The following is a 21,786-nucleotide window of genomic DNA, read 5'->3' as shown; positions in this document are numbered from 1 at the left end:
ACAAGACTGACTCTTTCTTGGCAAGTAATTCTGAGAATTCTACTAGCTTGACCTCTCCGGCACAAGCTAGGAGCGGGCGTTTCCCGGACGTTGGCTACAAGATTTAACAAAATGATCAGATGCACCACAGTACAGGCATAAGTTCCCTTGTCGCCGTCTCTGACGTTCCTCGTTGGAAAGATGGGAACGATTGATCTGCATGGGTTCCTCAGTAGTTGGAGTTGATGGTGTTGGTGGAGGAACGACTCGAGGCCTGGGACGATCTGACCGTGATTTCTCCATACAGCGTTCTCTGTATCTTAAGTCTAATTTATTGCATAGGGAAATTAACTTATCCAACTTATCAGGTCATCTTTGATCTTCTCGGAGAGACCGCTCCAGAAAGCTGCGATGAGAGCCTCCTCATTCCAGTTCAGTTCAGAGGAGAGAGTACGAAACTGGATCACGTACTGACTGACCGTACGCGTGCCCTGACGCAGGATCTCCAATGAGGCAGCAGAAGTCCTGCCTGGTTCGTCGAAGATTCTTCGAAAGGCGGCTACAAACTCCGAGTAGTTAGACAGGATTGTATCCGACCTCTCCCACAATGGTGACGCCCATTCCAACGCTTGCCCAGTAAGTAAAGAAATGATATAGGCTACCTTGGTTCGTGCTGATGGGAAACTGGCCGACTGTAGTTCGAACTGGATTTCACACTGGTTAAGAAACCCACGGCATTGCTTTGGATTCCCATCGAATTTACTGGGAGATGGCAAATGCAACCGTGGAAGCGGGCCTGGCACAGGAGGAAGCGGAACTGGAGGTGCTAATGTGGGAGCAGCTGTAGGAACTTGAGGAGCCGTCATGGCAACACAGAGAGAATCGAGACGTTCGGACATACTCTGCATGAACTGCACAATTTGAGATTGTGTGGCCTCCTGCTTACTTAAACGAGACCAGATATCCGCGGTTGTATCTCCTCCTGAGGCCTGATCACCCGTCGAATCCATTTGGCCAGTGCTTACTGTCACGTCTAGCAAAGTTTGGGGATCCGGCAGTTGAGACTTGCCCAAGGAGGTAGCAGGCTGGGGAAGAACAAAATGAGGGGGTTGGATATAGTTCCTTTGCATGGGATACGGAGCAATGAAGGATGTAGGCAGAGTTTGAGAGTCAATGAAAAGTATTTATTATGTACAGAGCAGAGGTAGAAAACTGAGGTTGATGAACGGTGACTTGAGAACGTGCTCGTAGACAAAGAACTGTGGAACTGTGGGTGAGAGTAAAACGAGGCTGAAGACAAGAACCGTGGACTGCGACTTATGAGATGAAATTGCGGTAGAGGAGCTGAGAACTGTGGACGGTAGTTTGGGTCGTGACTGGAGACTGAGAACTGTAGACTGTGGCTTGAAAGATGTAGCTGGAGATATCGAGCTGAGGACTGTGAATGGTGGTTCGAGGACTTGGCTGGAAGCAAGAATCTGCGGACTGTGGCTTGGAGGACGAGGCAAGAGACCCAGGGTCATCCGTGCCCAAAGGGTCTTATTGAACCGGGTTTTCCAAGAGCGTCTCCACGGGCAGCAGCAGGCTAGGAACGGGAAAACTGCAGCAGCAACTGAGAACTGGCAAAGCAGGGTTAGAAGTACCAGAATACAGCAGGAATCCTGGGAGCACAGGCTAAAGCACCTACAACAGGGTTGTAACTTGAAGCACTGGCATCCCTGTCCTTAACCAGCCCCCTTTTATAGGAAGAAGTCTCCCTGGATTGGCTGGAAAACTAGGAACAGGAATTATGTCAGAAACTTGGTCTCCAACATGGCGGCGCCCAGTAATGCAGACCTTTTCTGACAACATGCTGCTCACTGCCCCTGGTCTCCTAGGCAACGGCTTAGCGAGAGCGAGCTGCTGCAGCGGCGTCCCGCCGCCACGAGCGGACCCCCTCAACGCCATTACCGCTGCCTGTACCCTTGAACCCAGCGCCGCAGCCCTCCACCGCCGCTGCCCGGCCGCCCGTGAAGCCCGCCCCGCGGCCCCAGCGTTCCGGTAAGACCCCGGACGCTGACACTTAGTTCCAGGATATTGATGTGAAGGCAAGTCTCCTGACTTGACCACAGCCCTTGACAACTTCTTCCCTGAGTGACTGCCCCCACCCTCGGAGGCTTGCATCCGTGGTCACCAGGACCCAGTCCTGAATGCCGAACCTGCGGCCCTCGAGAAGGTGAGTACTCTGCAGCCACCACTGGAGAGACACCCTGGCCCCGGGGGATAGGGTGATTAACCGATGCATCTAAAGATGTGATCCGGACCACTTTGTCCAGTAAGTCCCATTAGAAGGTCCTCTCATGGAACCTACCGAAAGGAATGGCCTCGTATGATGCCACCATCCTTCCCAGGACTCGAGTGCAGTGATGCACTGACACCTGTTTTGGTTTTAATAGATTCCTGACCAGTGTCACAAGCTCCTGAGCTCTCTCTATCGGGAGATAAACCCTTTTCTGGTCTGTGTCAAGGATCATGCCTAGGAGAGGCAGATGAGCTGTAGGAACCAACTGCGACTTTGGAATATATAGAATCCAGCCGTGTTGCCGTTACACTTCCAGAGAAAGTGATACGCTGTTCAGCCACTGCTCTCTTGATCTCGCTTTTATGAGGAGATCGTCCAAGTACGTGATAATAGTGACACCTTGCTTCCGCAGGAGCACCATCATTTCCGCCATTACCTTGGTGAATATTCTCGGGGCCGTGGAGAGACTAAACGGCAACGTCTGAAATTGGTAATGACAGTCCCGTACCGCAATTCTGAGGTACGCCTGATGAGGTGGATAAATGGGGACATGAAGGTATGCCTCCTTTATGTCCCGAGTCACGATAAAATCTCCGCCTTTCAGGCTTGTAACGACCGCTCTTAGCGATTCCATCTTGAACTTGATCCTTTTCAGGTATATGTTCAGGGATTTTAATTCAATATGGGTCTGACCGAACCGTCTGGTTTCGGGACTACCACATGGTCGAATAATAACCCCCTCCTTGTCGAAGGAGGGGAACCTTGACCACCACCTGTTGAAGATACAATTTGTGAATTGCAGTTAACCCTGTTTCCCTCTTGTGGGGGGAAGCCGGCAGGGCCGTCAGTGAGGAGGCATCTTCTCAAAGTCCAGCTTGTATCCCTGAGACACAATATCTATTGCCCTGGGATCTAACAGGGAGTGAACCCACTTGTTGCAGAACTTACGAAAGCGTGCCCCCACCGGGCCTAGCTCCGTCTGTGGAGCCCCAGCGACATGCGGTGGATTTTCATAGAGGCCGGGGAGGACTTCTGTTCCTGGGAACTAGCTGTGTTGTGCAGCTTCTTTCCTCTGGCCCCGCCTCTGGCAAGAAAGGACGCATCTCGGCCTTTCTTGTTTCTTTGTTCGAAAAGCTGCATTTGATAATGACGTGCTTTCCTAGGCTGTGCAGGAATATAAGGCAAAATATCCGAATTACCAGCTATAGCCGTGGAGACCATGTCCGAGAACCCTTCTCCACACAATCCTCAGCCTTCCATATGCCACTTAATTTGGCATCATCTGTCCATTGCATATTCTACAGGACACGTCAAGCAGAAATCGACATAGCTTTGACTCTAGGACCCAGTATACTCATGTCTCTTTGGGCATGTTTGATTATATATATCTCTTAAGACAGCATCTTTAATATATATATACATATCTCTCTATATATCTCTCTCTATATATCTCTCTATATATATATATATATATATATATATACATACTAGGGTCTCAATTTCTGCTGATAAGGTACCTGTCCACGCCGCCCCAGCTCTATAAACCCATGCCGACACAATCGCCGGTCTGAGTAGTGTACCAGAATGTGCACGCTATCTGCAGGATCCCTGAGAATAGCTAGGGCTACCTTCTGGGCAAACGTGACACCCTAGGGGAAGATTCCCATCACATCCTGGCCCTAGTGGGGAAAGGATACTGCCTGAGAATTCTTTGTGGGAAGCTGCAGTCTCTTGTCTGGTGATTCCAGCTCTTTTTCCTCATGAGAGGAGGGAAATTTACCTCAGCTTTCTTCCCCTTAACATGTGTACCCTTGTGTCAGGGACATGAGTCATCAGTGATATGCAAATCATCTTTATTACAATAATCATCTATTGAATACTTTTCTGCCATTTTGGCTGTAACTTTGCATTATCGTAGTCGACACTGGAGTCAAACTCTGTGTCGATATCAATGTTTATTATTTTGGATAGTGAGCATTGTGAGACTCTGAAGGTCTCTGTGCCATAGGGACAGACATGGGTAGATTTCCTGTCTGTTCTCTAATCTTTTGTGCAATAAATTCACCTTAGCACTTACACATATCCAAACAGGTCTCGGCGTTGTCGACGGAGACACCCTCTCTCACACATATTTGCTCTATCTCCTCCTTAGGGGAGCCTTTTACCTCAGACATGTCGACACACACGTACCGACACACCACACACACAGGGGATGCTCTATTTGAAGACAGTTCCCCCACAAGGCCCTTTGGAGAGACAGAGAGAGAGTATGCCAGCACACACCCCAGCGCTATATGACCCAGGAATCACACAGTAACTTAGTGTTAACCCAGTAGCTGCTGTATATATTGTTTTTACGCCAAATTTATGTGCCCCCCTCTCTTTTTCACCCTCTCTATCGTGCTTCTGCAGGGGAGAGCCTGGGGAGCTTCCTCTCAGCGGAGCTGTGGAGAGAAAATGGCGCTGGTGAGTGCTGAGGAAGAAGGCCCCGCCCCCTAAAGCGGTGGGCTTCTGTTCCGCGATTTTGTGTAAAATTAATGGCGGGGGCTCATGCATATTACAGTGCCCAGCTGTATATATGCTGCTTTTTGCCAGGAGGTACTCAATTGCTGCCCAGGGCTCCCCCCCCCCCCTGCACCCTACGGTGACCGGAGTTTGTGGGTTGGTGTGGAAGCAATGGCGCACAGCTGCAGTGCTGTGCGCTACCTCATATGAAGACAGGAGTCTTCTGCCGCCGATTTTGACGTCTTCTTGCTTCAACCCGCCGGCTTCTGTCTTCTGGCTCTGCGAGGGGGACGGCGGCGCGGCTCCGGGAACGGACGACCAAGGTTAAGTTCCTGTGTTCGATCCCTCTGGAGCTAATGGTGTCCAGTAGCCTAAGATTCGCAACCTAGCCGCAGTTAGTAGGTTTGCTTCTGTCCCCTCAGTCCCACGTAGCAGAGAGTCTGTTGCCAGCAGAAGCTCTCTGAAAATAAAAACCTAACTAAAATACTTTCTTAATAGCAAGCTCAGGAGAGCTCACTAAAATGCACCCAGCTCCTTCCGGGCACAGATTCTAACTGAGGTCTGGAGGAGGGGCATAGAGGGAGGAGCCAGTGCACACCAGTAGTACTAAATCTTTCTTAGAGTGCCCAGTCTCCTGCGGAGCCCGTCTATTCCCCATGGTCCTTACGGAGTCCCCAGCATCCACTAGGACGTTAGAGAAAATATAATGGTACAACACAATACAATTCAATCACAGAGAGAGAGTCACACCCAATGATACGTACACTTTGTCGCTTGCGCCACCCGGATCCGGTCCCCAGCCGTCTGGCAAGACGACCTATGAGTCTTTTAAAAAGCAGAGAGAGAGTGACCGGCCCAGGTGCAAGGTTTATATACCCTTGCCCAAAATACAATACAATGGGGTTGTATGCTCTCCACTGATTGGTTGGAGGGATGGTCGTTTACAGTACAGGAGAGGTCATTGGTCGGTTTGAAGAGATGGGCGATGCCTTGATCCAGGGGTGTGTAGCTCTGGATTCCAGCCGCATACCAAGTACATAATAAACACAAATATACCTTTAATCTGCCTTTGCGAATAACTATTCGCAACGACATGCGATCTTCTCCAAACCAACACCGGATTATTACTCATAATTATCCGAACACGTAGATACCATGCATGATGCTCTGATCAGTTACTGTCCCCTCGCATACTGTAAAGGTGTATAATTCCCTTGTTGTGCCTTGCAAATAAGTAAAAGTTGCATGAGGGGAAAGGGGAGTCTATGTGCAATGTGTGCACCAAGTTTGGGAAACATGCAATGTGTGACAGATATTTCCATGTTCATTAGGTTACCCTGTCAGGCGATCTCTCAAAGCAACATGATCCTACACATGAAATGACCAACCATTCTCAAGATACACACAAATATATATATATATCAATATATATATATAGATATAATTCCAAGAGTTTTGACTATAAATGTTACACCTCTGATCCATGTAAGTTGTCAGCTGCTAGTGATCTGTATCAGCAAGGCCTGTGCTCTTTGTATAGTATATTTGTCTCCTATTGTCCTGGTTTCCATTAAACAATGACAGTTTGGTTTGTGTGTATCTTTCTTCACAGACCAGGGGGTCTGTTCAAACATTGGAATACCAAGACATTGTGTTGGAAGGATGTGCATGTTTGGTTAGATTAGTGTGTGTGTGTGTGAACAGTGACTCAACACAGGCTGGGCACTGTGGCATGTCTCTGCATTAATAGTAAGAATCTTTCTGTAATTGCTCATACCACACCCGTACGCGCACTCCCGTGGGAGGCGATTGTACGCAATTTGTGAGTATGCTGCACGCACGCCAGACTAAGTACATATATGGATGCCATCTGTGTGGTATTTGCATGTGGTGTGTGTATTGCAATATTTTCCGACTTCGACACACATTATGGCAGACAGCGTCCCCTTTTTACACATTACGGCAGACAGCGTCCCCTTATTACACATTACGGCAGACAGCGTCCCCTTATTACACATTACGGCAGACAGCGTCCCCTTTTCTCTAACGTCCTAGAGGATGCTGGGGACTCCGTAAGGACCATGGGGATAGATGGGATCCGCAGGAGACATGGGCACTTTAAGAAAGACTTTAGGTCTGGGTGTGCACTGGCTCCTCCCTCTATGCCCCTCCTCTAGACCTCAGTTTGATACTGTGCCCAGAGGAGATGGGTGCACTTCAGGGAGCTCTCCTGAGCTTCCTGACAGAAAGTATATTTGTTAGTTTTTTTTATTTTCAGGGAGCCTGCTGGCAACAGACTACCTGCATCGAGGGACTGAGGGGAGAGAAGCAGACCTACTTCTGTGAGTTTCAAGGCTCTGCTTCTTAGGCTACTGGACACCATTAGCTCCAGAGGGATTGGTACGCAGGTCTCACCCTCGCCGTCCCCCTCGCAGAGCCGGAAGATAGAATTCGGGTGAGTATGATAAGAAAAGAAGACTTCAGAGGCGGCAGAAGACTTCATGATCTTCACTGAGGTAACGCACAGCACTGCAGCTGTGCGCCATTGCTCCAATACACCTCACACACGGCAGTCACTGTAAGGGTGCAGGGCGCAGGGCGCAGGGGGGGCGCCCTGGGCAGCATATAGACCTCTTTTGGCAAAAATAAGTATATGTACAGCTGGGCACTGTACATATATAAGAGCTCCCGCCAAATTTTGAGATTTTCAGCAGGACAGAAGCCTGCCGCCGAGGGGGCGGGGCTTCTCCCTCAGTACTCACAGCGCCATTTTTTCTCCACAGCACCGCTGAGAGGAAGCTCCCCGGACTCTCCCCTGCTTATACCACGGTAGACAGAGGGTTTTAAAGAGGAGGGGGGGGGGGGGGGGGGGGCACAAAATTGGCGCATATTGTATATGTAAACAGCGCTATCTGGGTAAACATAATATTATTGTTTTTGTCCTGGGTCATACAGCGCTGGGGTGTGTGCTGGCATACTCTCTCTCTGTCTCTCCAAAGGGCCTGGTGGGGAAACTGTCTTCAGATAAGAGGTTCCCTGTGTGTGTGGTGTGTCGGTACGCGTGTGTCGACATGTCTGAGGTAGAAGACTCACCTAGAGAGGAGGGGGAGCGTATGAATGTGAGGTCTCCGTCGGCGGTGCCAACACCTGACTGGGTGGATATGTGGAATGTTTTAAGTGCTAGTGTGAACTTATTGCACAAGAGGTTAGACAAAGCTGAGGCTAAGGAACAGTCAGTGAACCCGTGTCTGTCCCTATGTCGCCAGGACCTTCAGGGTCTCAGAAGCGCCCACTATCCCAAATAGCAGACACTGATACCGACACGGATTCGGACTCCAGTGTCGACTACGATGTAAAGTTACAGCCGAAAGTGGCTAAATGTATTCGATATATGATTATTGCAATAAAAGAAGTGTTGCATATCACAGAGGAACCCCCTGTCCCTTACACGAGGGTACACATGTATAAGGGAAAAAAGCCCGAGGTAACTTTTCCCTCCTCACATGAGTTGAACGAATTATGTGAAAAAGCTTGGGAATCTCCAGACAAAAAACTGCAGATTCCCAAAAGGATTCTTATGGCGTATCCTTTCCCGCCAACGGACAGGGTACGGTGGGAATCATCCCCTAAGGTGGACAAAGCGTTGACACGCTTGTCAAAAAAGATAGCGCTGCCATCACAAGATACGGCTACCCTCAAGGATCCTGCAGACCGCGAGCAGGAGATTACCTTGAAATCCATTTACACACATTCTGGTACATTACTCAGACCGGCAATTGCGTCGGCCTGGGTTTGTAGCGCTGTTGCAGCATGGACAGATTCCTTATCGGCGGAGATTGATGTATGTACATGATCGCAGCTGACTGCAGGTACACGCTCCGAAAACGGCCATGACACACCTGTTTTTTTTTTGCAACTCCCCGTTACCAATGCCAAATGGTCTCTTCCTGCTAATCACGCTGTGCTAAAAATCTCAATGCGAGCGCAATGTCACCTTGGCGTGTGTGCAGTGAGATCACAGCACATGCGCAGTCCTTCGATAATTGCTCTTTTGCGTGAAAATCGGCATTGCACACAAACATTATTTAGATCCTGGGTGCAGCCTTTTCATTCCTCCAGTGTGTGCCTCTTACTGGGCTCCTCCCACCCAGAAAAAGGAATCTCATTTGTTCAACCCGAGTCGAGAACGTGTCACCTCCTTAGTCATCTTGCATCCTGCCATAAGGAGATCTGGTCATTATTAGCTTGTGGCCAGGTGGTGGGTGTGGCCCCCACTCACCCCTCCTCCTTGTGGTCATGATCCTGACCCCCTTTTCCCCATGCATGGTAGATGGCGGGCCTGTGAGTCCATAAGGACCTTTGGGAATATCCCCAGCCACCTGCCTGGCCAGTCTAGCCCTGACTACAAAATCTGTAAACTGTAAACCAGCGAATTAGAAAAATAGGATTTTAATACCTACCGGTAAATACTTTTCTCTTAGTCCGTAGAGGATGCTGGGGATGCTTCAAGAACCATGTGGTATAGACGGGATCCGCAGGAGACATGGGCACTTTAAGACTTTAAAAGGGGTGTGAACTGGCTCCTCCCTCTATGCCCCTCCTCCAGACTCCAGTTATAGGAACTGTGCCCAGGGCGACGGACATTTCAAGAAAAAGGATTTATTTAATTTTAAACTAAGGTGAGATACATACCAGATCACACCTCAACCACGCCGTACAATATGGCATTCAACAACAACAACGCATCCAACGGCATGAATAACATCAGCCACAGACTGACTGAACTCAACACAACATGTGTGTAACCATAACCAATAACTGCAGATACAGCCCGCACTGGGACGGGCGCCCAGCATCCTCTACGGACTAAGAGAAAAGGATTTACCGGTAGGTATTAAAATCCTATTTTCTCTTACGTCCTAGAGGATGCTGGGGATGCTTCAAGAACCATGGGGTTTATACCAAAGCTCTAGAACAGGCGGGAGAGTGCGGATGACTCTGCAGCACCGATTGACCAAACAAGAGGTCCTCCTCAGCCAGGGTATCAAACTTGTAAAACTTCGCAAAGGTGTTTGATCCCGACCAGGTAGCAGCTCGGCAAAGCTGTAATGCCGAGACCCCTCGGGCAGCCGCCCAGGATGAGTACACCTTTCTGGTAGAATGGGCCTTCACCGATTTCGGTAACGGCAATCCCGCCGTAGAATGAGCCTGCTGAATCGTATTACAGATCCAGCGTGCAATAGTCTGCTTGGAAGCAGGAGCCCCAATCTTGTTGGGAGCCCACAGGACAAACAGAGCCTCTGTATTCCTAATCTGAGCCGTTCTGGCGACATAGATTTTCAAAGCTCTGACCACATCGAGAGACTTCGATTCCGCCAAGGCGTCAGTAGCCACTGGCACCACAATAGGCTGGTTTACGTGAAACGATGAAACCACTTTTGGCAGAAATTGCTGACGAGTTCTCAACTCCACTCTATCAGCATGGAAGATTAAATAGGGGCTTGTGTGAGACAAAGCCGCCAATTCAGACACCCGCCTTGCGGATGCCAAGGCCAACAGCATGACTACTTTCCAAGTAAGGAATTTCAACTCAACCTTACGTAAAGGTTCAAACCAATGATATTGCAGGAACTGCAACACCACATTAAGATCCCATGGTGCCACTGGGGGCACAAAGGGAGGTTGGATGTGCAGCACGCCTTTCACGAAGGTCTGAACTTCTGGAAGGGAGGCCAATTCTTTCTGAAAGAAAATTGATAAGGCCGAAATTTGTACTTTAATGGAGCCTAACTTTAGGCCCGCATCAACACCTGCTTGCAAAAAATGGAGCAAAGGCCCCAGCTGAAATTCTTCCATAGGAGCCTTCTTGGATTCACACCAAGACACATTTTCTCCAAATACGGTGGTAATGCTTCGCCGTTACTGCTTTTCTAGCCTGAAGTAGTGTGGGAATGACTTCACTGGGAATACCATTTTGGGCTAGGATTTGGCGTTCAACCGCCATGCCGTCAAACGCAGCCGCGGTAAGTCTTGATACACGCACGGTCCTTGCTGTAACAGGTCCTCTCGTAGAGGAAGAGGCCAGGGATCTTCTATGAGTAATTCTTGAAGATCCGGATACCAGGCCCTCCTTGGCCAGTCTGGAACAATGAGTATTGCCTGAACCCTTGTTCTTCTTATGATCTTTATCACCTTTGGAATGAGTGGAAGTGGAGGGAACACATAGACTGACTGAAACACCCACGGTGTCACCAGGGCATCCACCGCTATTGCTTGAGGGTCCCTCGACCTGGAACAATATCTCTGAAATTTCTTGTTGAGGCGAGACGCCATCATGTCTATTTGAGGAATTCCCCAACGACTTGTCACTTCTGCAAAGACCTCTTGATGAAGACCCCACTCTCCTGGATGTAGAGTGTCTGCTGAGGAAGTCTGCTTCCCAGTTGTCCACTCCTGGAATGAAGACTGCTGACAGAGCGCTTGCATGTTTCTCCGCCCAGCGAAGAACTTTTGTGGCCTCCGCCATCGCCGCTCTGCTCTTTGTTCCGCCCTGGCGGTTTATGTACGCCACTGCTGTTATGTTGTCTGACTGAATCAAGACGGGCAGACCGCGAAGAAGATGTTCCGCTTGCAGAAGGCCGTTGTAAATGGCCCTTAATTCCAGAATATTTATGTGCAGACAAGCTTCCTGGCTTGACCATTTTCCCTGGAAATTTTTCCCCTGTGTGACTGCTCCCAGCCTCGGAGACTTGCATCTGTGGTCACCAGGATCCAATCCTGAATCCCGAACCTGCGTCCCTCTAGGAGGTGAGAACTGTGCAGCCACCACAGGAGAGAGATTCTGGTCCTGGAAGATAGGATTATTTTCCGGTGCATGTACAGGTGAGACCCGGACCACATGTCCAACAGGTCCCACTGAAATACCCTGGCATGGAACCTGCCAAACTGAATGGCCTCGTAGGCCGCCACCATCTTCCCCAGCAACCAAGTGCATTGAAGAATCGACACTCTTGCCGGTTTCAGAATCTGTTTTACCATGTTCTGTATTTCCAGAGCCTTTTCCACTGGAAGAAAAACTCTCTGTAATTCTGTATCCAGAATCATACCCAAGAATGACAGCCGTGTTGTCGGAACCAACTGTGATTTTGGCAAGTTTAGGAGCCAACCATGTTGTTGTAGAATTGTCAGGGAGAGCGTAACGTTTTTCAGTAATTGCTCCTTGGATTTCGCTTTTATCAGGAGATTGTCCAAGTACGGGATAATTGTGATTCCCTGCTTGCGCAGGAGAACCATCATTTCCGCCATAACCTTGGTGAAAATCCTCGGAGCCGTGGACAGACCAAACGGCAACGTCTGAAATTGGTAATGACAATCCTGAACAGCAAACCTCAGATAAGCCTGATGTGGAGGATATATGGGGACGTGTAAGTAGGCATCCTTTATGTCGACCGACACCATAAAATCCCCCTCCTCCAGACTGGAGATCACTGCTCGGAGAGATTCCATCTTGAATTTGAATTTTTTTAAATAGAATTGAGGGATTTTAGGTTCAAAATCGGTCTGACTGAGCCATCCGGCTTCGGGACCACGAACAGGCTTGAATAAAAGCCTTCCCACTGTTGTGACGGGGGTACCGTGACAATGACTTGATTTTGACACAGCTTTGGTATTGCAGCGCATACTACCTCCCTTTCTGGTAGAGAAGCTGGCAAGGCCGATTTGAAAAATCAATGAGGGGGCACGTCTTGAAACTCCAATTTGTACCCTTGGGCTACTATTTCTAATACCCAAGGATCCAGGGCTGAGCGAACCCAGACCTGACTGTAGAGTTGGAGACGTGCCCCCACTGGTGCGGACTCCTGAAGAGGAGCCCCAGCGTCATGCGGTGGAATTGGTAGAACCCGGGGAGGACTTCTGCTCTTGGGAACTTGCCACAGCCTGTGACCTTTTTCCCCTTCCTCTTCCTCTCGTAGCAAGGAAGGAAGACCCTCATCCTTTTTTGTATTTATTGGGCCGAAAGGACTGCATCTGATAGTGGGGCGTTTTCCTTTGTTGTGCAGGGACATAAAGTAGAAACGATGACTTACCCGCGGTAGCCGTAGATACCAGGTCAGCGAGGCCATCACCAAAGACACCACCTTTATATGGCAGAGACTCCATAGCCTTCTTAGAGTCAGCATCAGCATTCCATTGATGAATCCACAATGCCCTCCTAGCCGAGACTACCATGGCATTGGACCTTGATCCCAAAGGCCAATATCCCTCGCAGCTTCCTTTAGATAGGCTGCAGCGTCCCTGATATCACCCAGTGTCAAAAGAACGCTATCCCTGTCCAGGGAACCTATATCAGATAACAAGGTATCTGCCCACTTTTCAATAGCGCTACTCACCCATGCCGATGCAACGGCAGGCCTAAGCAGCGTACCTGTAGTGACATAAATGTATTTTAGTGTATTTTCCTGCTTACGATCCGCAGGATCCTTTAGGGCTGCCGTGTCAGGAGACGGAAGCGCCACCTTTTTGGACAGACGCGATAGAGCTTTGTCCACCGTGGGGGTTGACTCCCACTTTTCCCTGTCCCCAGAGGGGAACGGATATGCCACCGGAATTCTCTTGGGAACCTGTAACTTCTTGTCAGGATTTTCCCAAGCTTTTTCAAAAAGAGCGTTCAGTTCATGAGAGGGAGGAAACGTCACCTCAGGTTTCTTTCCCTTAAACATACAGACCCTAGTATCAGGAACAGCAGGGTCTTCCGTGATATGTAATACGTCTTTTATCGCCACAATCATGTACTGAATGCTCTTAGCCAGTTTAGGATTCAATCTGGCATCACTATAGTCGACACTGGAATCAGAGTCCGTGTCGGTATCTGTATCCGCTATCTGGGTAAATGAACGCTTCTGTGACCCCGAGGGGGTCTGAACTTGTGATAATGCATCCTCCATGGATTTTCTCCATGTCTGGTTCTGAGACTCAGATTTATCTAATCTCTTATTCAATCGAGCCACATTTGCATTCAAAACATTTACCCAAGCAGCCGTCGGCGGTGCCGACACGGTCACTCCCACAGTCTTTTCTGTCCCCACTCCAGCTTCCTCCTGGGAAGAGCACTCAGCCTCAGACATGTCGACACGCGCTTACCGACACCCACAACCACACTGGGGCTATAGGGGACAGACCCACAGCAAAGCCTGTTAGAGAAACACAGAGGGAGTTTTGCCAGCTCACAACCCAGCGCCTATCCCGGTACTGAAAATGATTAAAATAATGCCTCAGACCTGTTAGCGCTTTTATATTAATAAAACAGCACCAAATTACTCTGCCCCCCCCTCCTCCGTTTTGCACCCTGTTACTTGTACAGCAGTGTAGGAGGTCAAGACCAGCGTCTCTGCAGCTCTGTGAAGAGAAAATGGTGCTGATTAGAGCTGTGAGGGCAAAGCCACGCCCCCTTAATGGCGCGCTTCAGCCCCGCTATTTTTCAAATCTTTATACTGTCGGGGGTCTGGTTTTAGTGCCCAGGCACTGTAAGCCTCTTTTGCCAGTCTATTTATTGAGGTTTCATGCTGCCCAGGGCGCCCCCCCTGCGCCCTGCACCCTGTAGTGCCGCTGTGTGTGTGGGAGCATGGCGCGCAGCACGGCCGCTGCGCTGTACCTCAAAGCCGTCACTGAAGTCTTCTGATCTTCTTCTACTCACCCGTCTTCTGACTTCTGGCTCTGCAAGGGGGGGTGACGGCGCGGCTCCGGGAACGAGCATCTAGGCGTACCTAGCGATCAGACCCTCTGGAGCTAATGGTGTCCAGTAGCCTAAGAAGCAGAGCCTTGAAACTCACAGAAGTAGGTCTGCTTCTCTCCCCTCAGTCCCACGAGGCAGCAGGTCTCCCTGAAAATAAAAAAACCTAACATAAAGTATTTTTCTGAGAAACTCTGGAGAGCTCCTCAGTGTGCATCCAGTCTCACTGGGCACAGAATCTAACTGGAGTCTGGAGGAGGGGCATAGAGGGAGGAGCCAGTTCACACCCCTTTTAAAGTCTTAAAGTGCCCATGTCTCCTGCTGATCCCGTCTATACCCCATGATTCTTGAAGCATCCCCAGCATCCTCTAGGACAGTGGTTCTCAAACTCGGTCCTCAGGACCCCACACAGTGCATGTTTTGCAGGTAACCCAGCAAGTGCACAGGTGTATTAATTACTCACTGGCACATTTTAAAAGGTACATAGATGGAGCTAGGAGACCTGCAAAACATGCACTGTGTGGGGTCCTGAGGACCGAGTTTGAGAACCTGTGCTCTAGGACGTATGAGAAAAGGTTTTATAGAGCAATTTTGCGCTTTATTTTAAGGGTTGAAAAATATGTAAACTGGACAATCCATAAGGGCAATCTTAACCACAGTACAAAAGGTGCTTTTTACAAGTGGAACAAGAATGGATCAACCCAAAGTAGTGCTTGAAATTCAATTTGTGCAGTACAAACGTACACACCATAAAACAGTCAACACTTGACATCCTTTCAGGTTTTAATAACATAATCACAATGTAAACATGTTTATAAAATGATCCTTCTGGGATCATCAGTGTATTACTGTAAGTGTAAAGAAGCTTTAGAATTTGTAATACACTTGACCAACACTTAAAATTAGTCCATTCCTCAAATATGCAGTTCTTTACTGGGGAATTAAAAATAAAACACCTACCTAAATACAAAAAGTCTTTAGCACTTCTTGCTTCAGGATATAATATTGTCATGATATAATATTGCCGCACAGTGAGCACTTATTAAAGCTGTTCTAATGTAGAGGAATGCAGAGATGTGAAGAGGCCTCAATGTTATTGTTTGTTAGGGACTTTGGAATTCCATATTTACATAGTACAAACATATTACTGATATGCAGCACTTCACAGTCCGTCAGCTATAAGCCACATCATGCAATTTACACAGCCTTCTTGACACCTACTGTACTTGTCCAGACATATCAAAACATTGTTGAGAAAGAAGACTAAACAGTTCTTCAAGTAAAACGACAAATAATGGCTTACATAATACAATGCAGAAAAATAGGTCATGAGGTTTTATGTTTTGCAACGCCTTTAAAATTTTGATGATCCTTTTAATTGTTGAGAGAACATAAGTGCTCCATCCATGTCAGAGATGAGGAAAGTTTAATCCACTATTGTTACGATACCATATTGGAGGACACATTGCTTAGTACTTAGCCTTGTCTCCTCTCTGGCTGGACCTTCATAGACAATCCATTTTTTTTCAATTTGTCTATTTAGCGGATTTGTGTAACAGCAATAAAAGTTGGACCATCCAAGAACTAATGATGGCAATATATATAAAAAAAAAAAAACATGTACAAATCTCTTCTTAGGAATCTGAAAAAAGTTTATGGCGCTGGAGACAAGAATATATTAAACAATGCAGCAAAAATCAGAAAAGCAGCGTAGGCAGCGATGCAGATCCAGAATCTGGGGTCTTTTATCAGGTTTTTGTCAAAGGAGCTGAAAACTGTGTAACCAATAGACATTCCAGCAAGTCCTCCAGCAAAGTGCGCTACAAACGAGACCTAGAATTAGAAGACAAAGAAACAAGGAACAAATGTTGAATCCATTGTGAGCTACAGGAAATATCCAGCATTCAATAGAATGGAATATAGGTCTGAGTCAGAGATGGACGGAATTGCAGAGCTGCACACAAGCGGCTTTGCAATTCTGTCCACCAAAATGTAAATGCTGGAGGAGGTATCTACATGAAATAGACACCTTCTTTATTGCTTTTGCGATCTGAGTGCAGCATCCATAGACGCTGCCTCAAATCACCATCGCAACCATCGGTGGTTACAGATTTGGTTTGTCCCTATGTGAGGTTAACTTTGTATTGTAAAATCGTATTCATGTTTTTTATAGGAAAAAGTCTACAGTAATACTCATACACACATACTGTATGCCACATTAACCTTAATCCACTATTCCATAGACCTTATTCAGAGGATTAGATTCAGATACGGAGAGCTTACCTTTAGAAGAATGTTATTTACTCAGGGAAGTTCATAAGGAGAACTATAAAATACTTACCAATATTTGTTTTATTCCCTATGGAAGATCAGAGAAAGGATGTCCTGGTATCATGTGTGGGGGGCGGGTTTGGCCTCACAAATTGTGTCACTGCTCGCTCCCATCCCTACTGCTGCTTAGGGACGTCCCTTGTGCCAAACATCATACAATTCACGTCATCAAGTCCCTGGACCCAGAGCGGATTTAGACCTCATGGGGCCCTATGCAAGACACCGATTTGGGGCCCCCATTCCTTAAACAATCCATAACACTATATCTTCATTCCTGATTTATTCCCCTTACATTATTTGTTGTTTTACCTCCTTATATTCAACTTTTTAAAACTTTAAACATTGCAAACATCACTATAGAACAGAAATCACTGCCGATCAGAAATCTCTGCAGACCAACATTAGAGACCATGGCATATGAAAACTGTGCTTAGATTAAATAGGACCGGTCAAGTATAGGTGCAGTGTGACAGTTGATCCTCTGCCTCACTGCTTTGCTATTGGAGCTCTGCCTGCCCCCCACTGGTACATATCAGCCCGTGTCTTCAGATCAGTGCAGTTTTAGGCACTGAGAGACAACCTAAGAAAAGATGCTTAAAGAAAAAATGCAAATCATAGTCTCCACAGGCTAGTTGGTGGCCACCATGTAGACCTCCATGGCCCCGATGAGCTTCAAACATAGCCAAAAACCTAATCCTGGTCAAACTACACCACCACGCCAAACTAGGTGGAGCTAGGTACAAATCTCTGGGCATGCATAAACTCCTATGCACCCTGCAGTAGCAGGAGGCAGAGGATTCCTGGGCTGACACCCCCCACCCTGTGATGCAGGTGACATAATGACATTCCAAACCAAATGACAGGAGCCGGAAAACGTATGCCAAGCACCCCACAACCTGGAAACAGGTGCCATCGGGGCAGCAACTGTGATGCCCCCAGGCCTTGCGACCCGGGCAGGGCCGGATTAAGGTCTGTGGGGGCCCCTGGGCAACAAATTTGTGTGGCCCCCACACACTGTCCTCATAACTGCAAAAAAACATTGGAGTAGGAGTACAGCATTTACCTGTCTCCTCTCCGTCCTCCTCGGCAGCTGAGCTGTTCCTTTACTGCTGCGGCCGCAGAGGAGCTTCACTCACAGCAGTGTGAAGTCTCGCAAGATAATGTCAAATCTCGCAAGACTTCACACTGTAGTGAGTGAAGCTCCTCGGCGGCCGCAGCTGTAATGGAACGTCTCAGCTGCCAATGAGGACGGAGAGGAGACAGGTAAATGCTGTACTCCTACTCCGATGGTTTTTTTTGCAGTTGTGAGGACCATGTGTGGGGACCCCGGGACGACCGCCCTGCCGTTAATCCGGCTCTGCGCCCTGGGCAGTGGCACCAGTAGTCTACCTCTCATTACAACCCTGCACATTACCCTATACGTTTAGTACAATCCATTAACTCCATAAAAGAACTGTGACTGCATTCTTATGCATTTATGTGACGTATCTCCTAGTCATCTATATAATGCAGTTTGCTGAATTATCTAATATACTTTATAGTACATCTGTTGCAAAAATAATAAACCGAAGTGCCAAATAAGCATACAGATGGCTATGTCCATTTTACCAATAGTGAATGGCTTTCATTTGTGAGAAATGAAAACCTGAGCCTTAATATGTTATTGTGGTCTTATTTTTTAGTCAAAACTCTGTCTCTGTCTCTCCTGCCTACCTTGTCCGCACATCTCTAATCAAAACCAAATTTCCAGCAGTATATACTGCTACACCATTGTACTGTATAATGCCCACATGAACCATTGGGTCCATATATGTGTGTATAAATCTGGCTCTGACACCAGTGCCCCCCCCCCCCCCCCAGCTATTTACCTCACCGCATGTCACTGCATGAGCCCATGAAAAAGTAGCCACTATATTATTGTTATCATCATCATCATCATCTTCTCCTTAGGTAACTTTATGCAGTTTGGAGAAATAGACTTAGAAATCCTGGGGTCAGGAGCAGGGCATTTTAACATGGCATAGTAGGCTCTGTCATTGTGCCAGAGTCTACTGCGTATGCACAGGTCTCCGAAAACATGGCGCATACCATGTTCCAGAGACTAATTACCTACTGCGCATGCGTGGCAGTCATTTTGGCGGTTGCAGCGCCCGACGTGGGACTCAGGAAAGGTAGTTATTGAAACATGGGTGCAGTGTGTGAGGTGTTGGTTCCCCTGGACTCAGGGGCCGATGTGTACCACACACATTGCACCCAGTATAGAAACACCAATTGTCAGGAGCTAGGAGATGATGAACACATCATGACCATATGAACTGACATGAATAGGGGGCCCTGGAGCAATACAGCTACAATCTAGGCTTACAAAGGACACACAACCAGACAGGAATAAGGTCTCACATGAACACTTCCTCTAAGCCAAGCAGGGAGACATTAAATCTGCCAAGTGGCAAATGATCCACCTTGGATGGAGATAAAGTCGACGGAGATAAAGTACCAGCCGATCAGCTCCTAACTGCCAAGTCACAGCCTGTGTTTGAAAAAGGACAGTTAGGAGCTGATTGGCTGGTACTTTATCTCCATCCACTTTTTCTCCATCCAAGGCTTAGTAAATAGAGCCCTGTTCTGTGTTCTGAGGTCAACAAGAGGCACTACCCAACACCTCTCTCTGCACTTGGTAATTGGCATAGGAGAGTATTTTTACTTTTTCCCCTCTTGATTTGTTCTTAAAACGTTTTCATCATTACTTCCAAAAGTGAATTAGATTTCCTATCCCTGGCAGAGTCCAGGCTGAGCTGCAAGAGGAGAGTAATTGGTGTGGCCATAGGGGTGGCGATGGTACTTTTCCTGCTGACAGCCATCCCCTTGCTGGTGAGCAGCTCCCACTATGAGATGCTAGAAATCTGCAGGAATCAGCCTCTTACAAATCACACCATGTCTCCGCAGTACATATATCTTTTCCCCCAACTCAGGCTATTTTGCAATATATAAAAACTTTATAAACTAGGCACATAAAGTAAGATTATAATTAAATGCCATGTCAAATTAGTGCTACTCCTAATAAAATAACTTGCATTGAATATGAATATAAATAGCATTCATTAATAAAAAAACTAAAAAAAAAACTGGTGGTATATTGAACCACCAACAGGAGTGCAAATAATATTAACATGCTTAGGTCAAACAGATGAGACGCAACCAGGCAACATGCCTAAAATGCTCCCCCTGCGCGGCACCACCCGCAACACCCCACACACATGCGATCCCTTCCCAATCTCACTGGCCCAGTTGCAGTGTAGATGCAGGTCTCCGGGAACATGCTGCCTGCACCATGTTCTCTGTGATTTCCCTACTGCACATGATTCCCAATGATTTGTGTAGCACTGTTGCTGGATTTGCGAGAGGTAAAGTAAGTAAACTTTATGGGTGTGAGGTGTGGGTCCTGCACACCCTGAACCCATTACAGATAACACCTATGCCTACGACTCATATATTAGTGACCTAAAATAATGGGATCAGTATGAGTTACCAATGATCGGGATGCTGGCCGTCAGTATACCGACAACGGCAACCCGATCGTCAGTATGCCAGCAGTGGGGCGAGCGCAAAGAGTCCCCTTGCGGGCTCGGTGGCTCGCTGCGCTCACCACAGAATCTATTCCCACTCTATGGGTGTCGAGTGGGAATAGCCCCTGTTAGCTGAGATTCCTACTGTCTGCATTGTTAGCGGTCGGGATCCTGACGTCGGTATCGTGACCACCGGGATCCAGACTGCCGGCAACTTAACTACATACCAAAATAAAGGGGGAAGCAGGAGGGATGCATGACTGAAAAATTTAAGTACATTACAGCTACAACAAGTTCCAGGAGGTTTACCTTTGGGCCAGCAACTTTAGAAATATATCTCCTGAAGAGGGCAAATCCTACATCAGTCCCAACTAAAGAAAAGGAGAGAAAATACAGTGTCTGTAAAGGTAAGCAACAAATCTAAAGCACAATCATATGGCCAATGTTCCCTACAAATTAATAAGTGATCATGTTAGTGAAGACAGATATGTGGGCGGGGTTTGGGAATATAAAAAAAAACCAAAAAAACGTGCAGGACCAGCCTAGCAGGAGGATCTTATGGCTATGGGGGGAAAAAGCTATGGGGGATTGAAAGATTAGCATAGAAAGTGTCTTCTTGGGTGATTTTAACTATACAACTATAAACTGGAACATGGAACCTGGTGTTTCTGTGAAAGGAAGCCAATTTTTGTCTTTTCTACAAGATAACTGCCATTTGAAAAGTGGCAGACCAAAGAGGTGAGCTCTGCTGGTATTGTCTAATAAAAGATATACCTCATATAAAAGTAGATGGTGAATAAGGACAATACGTTTAAGAAAAAAAAAAAAAACTTTTATGGCAAGCTTTAATCAGAAACTCAGAAGAGCATTGACAAGTTGTACTTTTTAAGAAATATTGTGAATAAATTATGTGGCAAATACATATCATATAGCAATATTTTTTCTAGGACTGCAAGAACATGGATACTATAGTTGAATAAAAATGAATTACAGATCTGGAGAGGGTTCCTAAATGATGAGGACCCTCTTATAAGATAAACGTGACCATAGAGGTGACCTAAAATAGCATGTATAGATATAACTGAAATTAGTACAAATACTTTTCTAGAAAAACCCATTGAAGAGAGTTACCGTTAGTGAAACTTACACTGTTGCCTAGGTTAAAATAGTCCGGGAGCTGACTAAAGCACTGAATAAAATGTTTTCACTCATCCAGCGAGTTTAATGCTCCCAAGGAACCTCTTGCCAGTGCTATGGCTGCTGAGTTGAAGGAAAGCATACTGTACATGCTGTTGGCTCATGCTTCTCCATGCTAACATTATGCTGGGAGTGTGGAGCTTGGCTGTGATGTTACAGCCAACTACCACATTATCACATTGTCTGAGAAGCCAAGG

The 21,786-nt window shown here is 47.3% G+C and overlaps 1 protein-coding gene across 2 annotated transcripts in view; it reads right to left on the bottom strand.

Annotated features, from left to right (window-relative positions):
• Positions 1-15,260: 15,260 nt before the first annotated feature.
• The window catches only part of RHBDL2 (rhomboid like 2), a 53,350-nt gene continuing 46,824 nt past the window's right edge, over positions 15,261-21,786 (bottom strand). For both annotated transcript variants that reach the window (XM_063957189.1, XM_063957190.1), the window contains exons 7-8: positions 20,702-20,763; positions 15,261-16,328 (exon numbers count right to left, since the gene is read on the bottom strand). In XM_063957189.1, coding sequence (XP_063813259.1) covers positions 16,149-16,328; positions 20,702-20,763 — 242 coding nt within the window. In that variant the 3' untranslated portion in view covers positions 15,261-16,148. The remainder of the gene's footprint in view (positions 16,329-20,701; positions 20,764-21,786) is intronic.

This window comes from Pseudophryne corroboree, chromosome 2 (assembly GCF_028390025.1).
Source record: "Pseudophryne corroboree isolate aPseCor3 chromosome 2, aPseCor3.hap2, whole genome shotgun sequence".
In the NCBI taxonomy this organism is placed as follows: domain Eukaryota; kingdom Metazoa; phylum Chordata; class Amphibia; order Anura; family Myobatrachidae; genus Pseudophryne; species Pseudophryne corroboree.
This window is presented reverse-complemented; position numbering and strand designations above follow the sequence as displayed.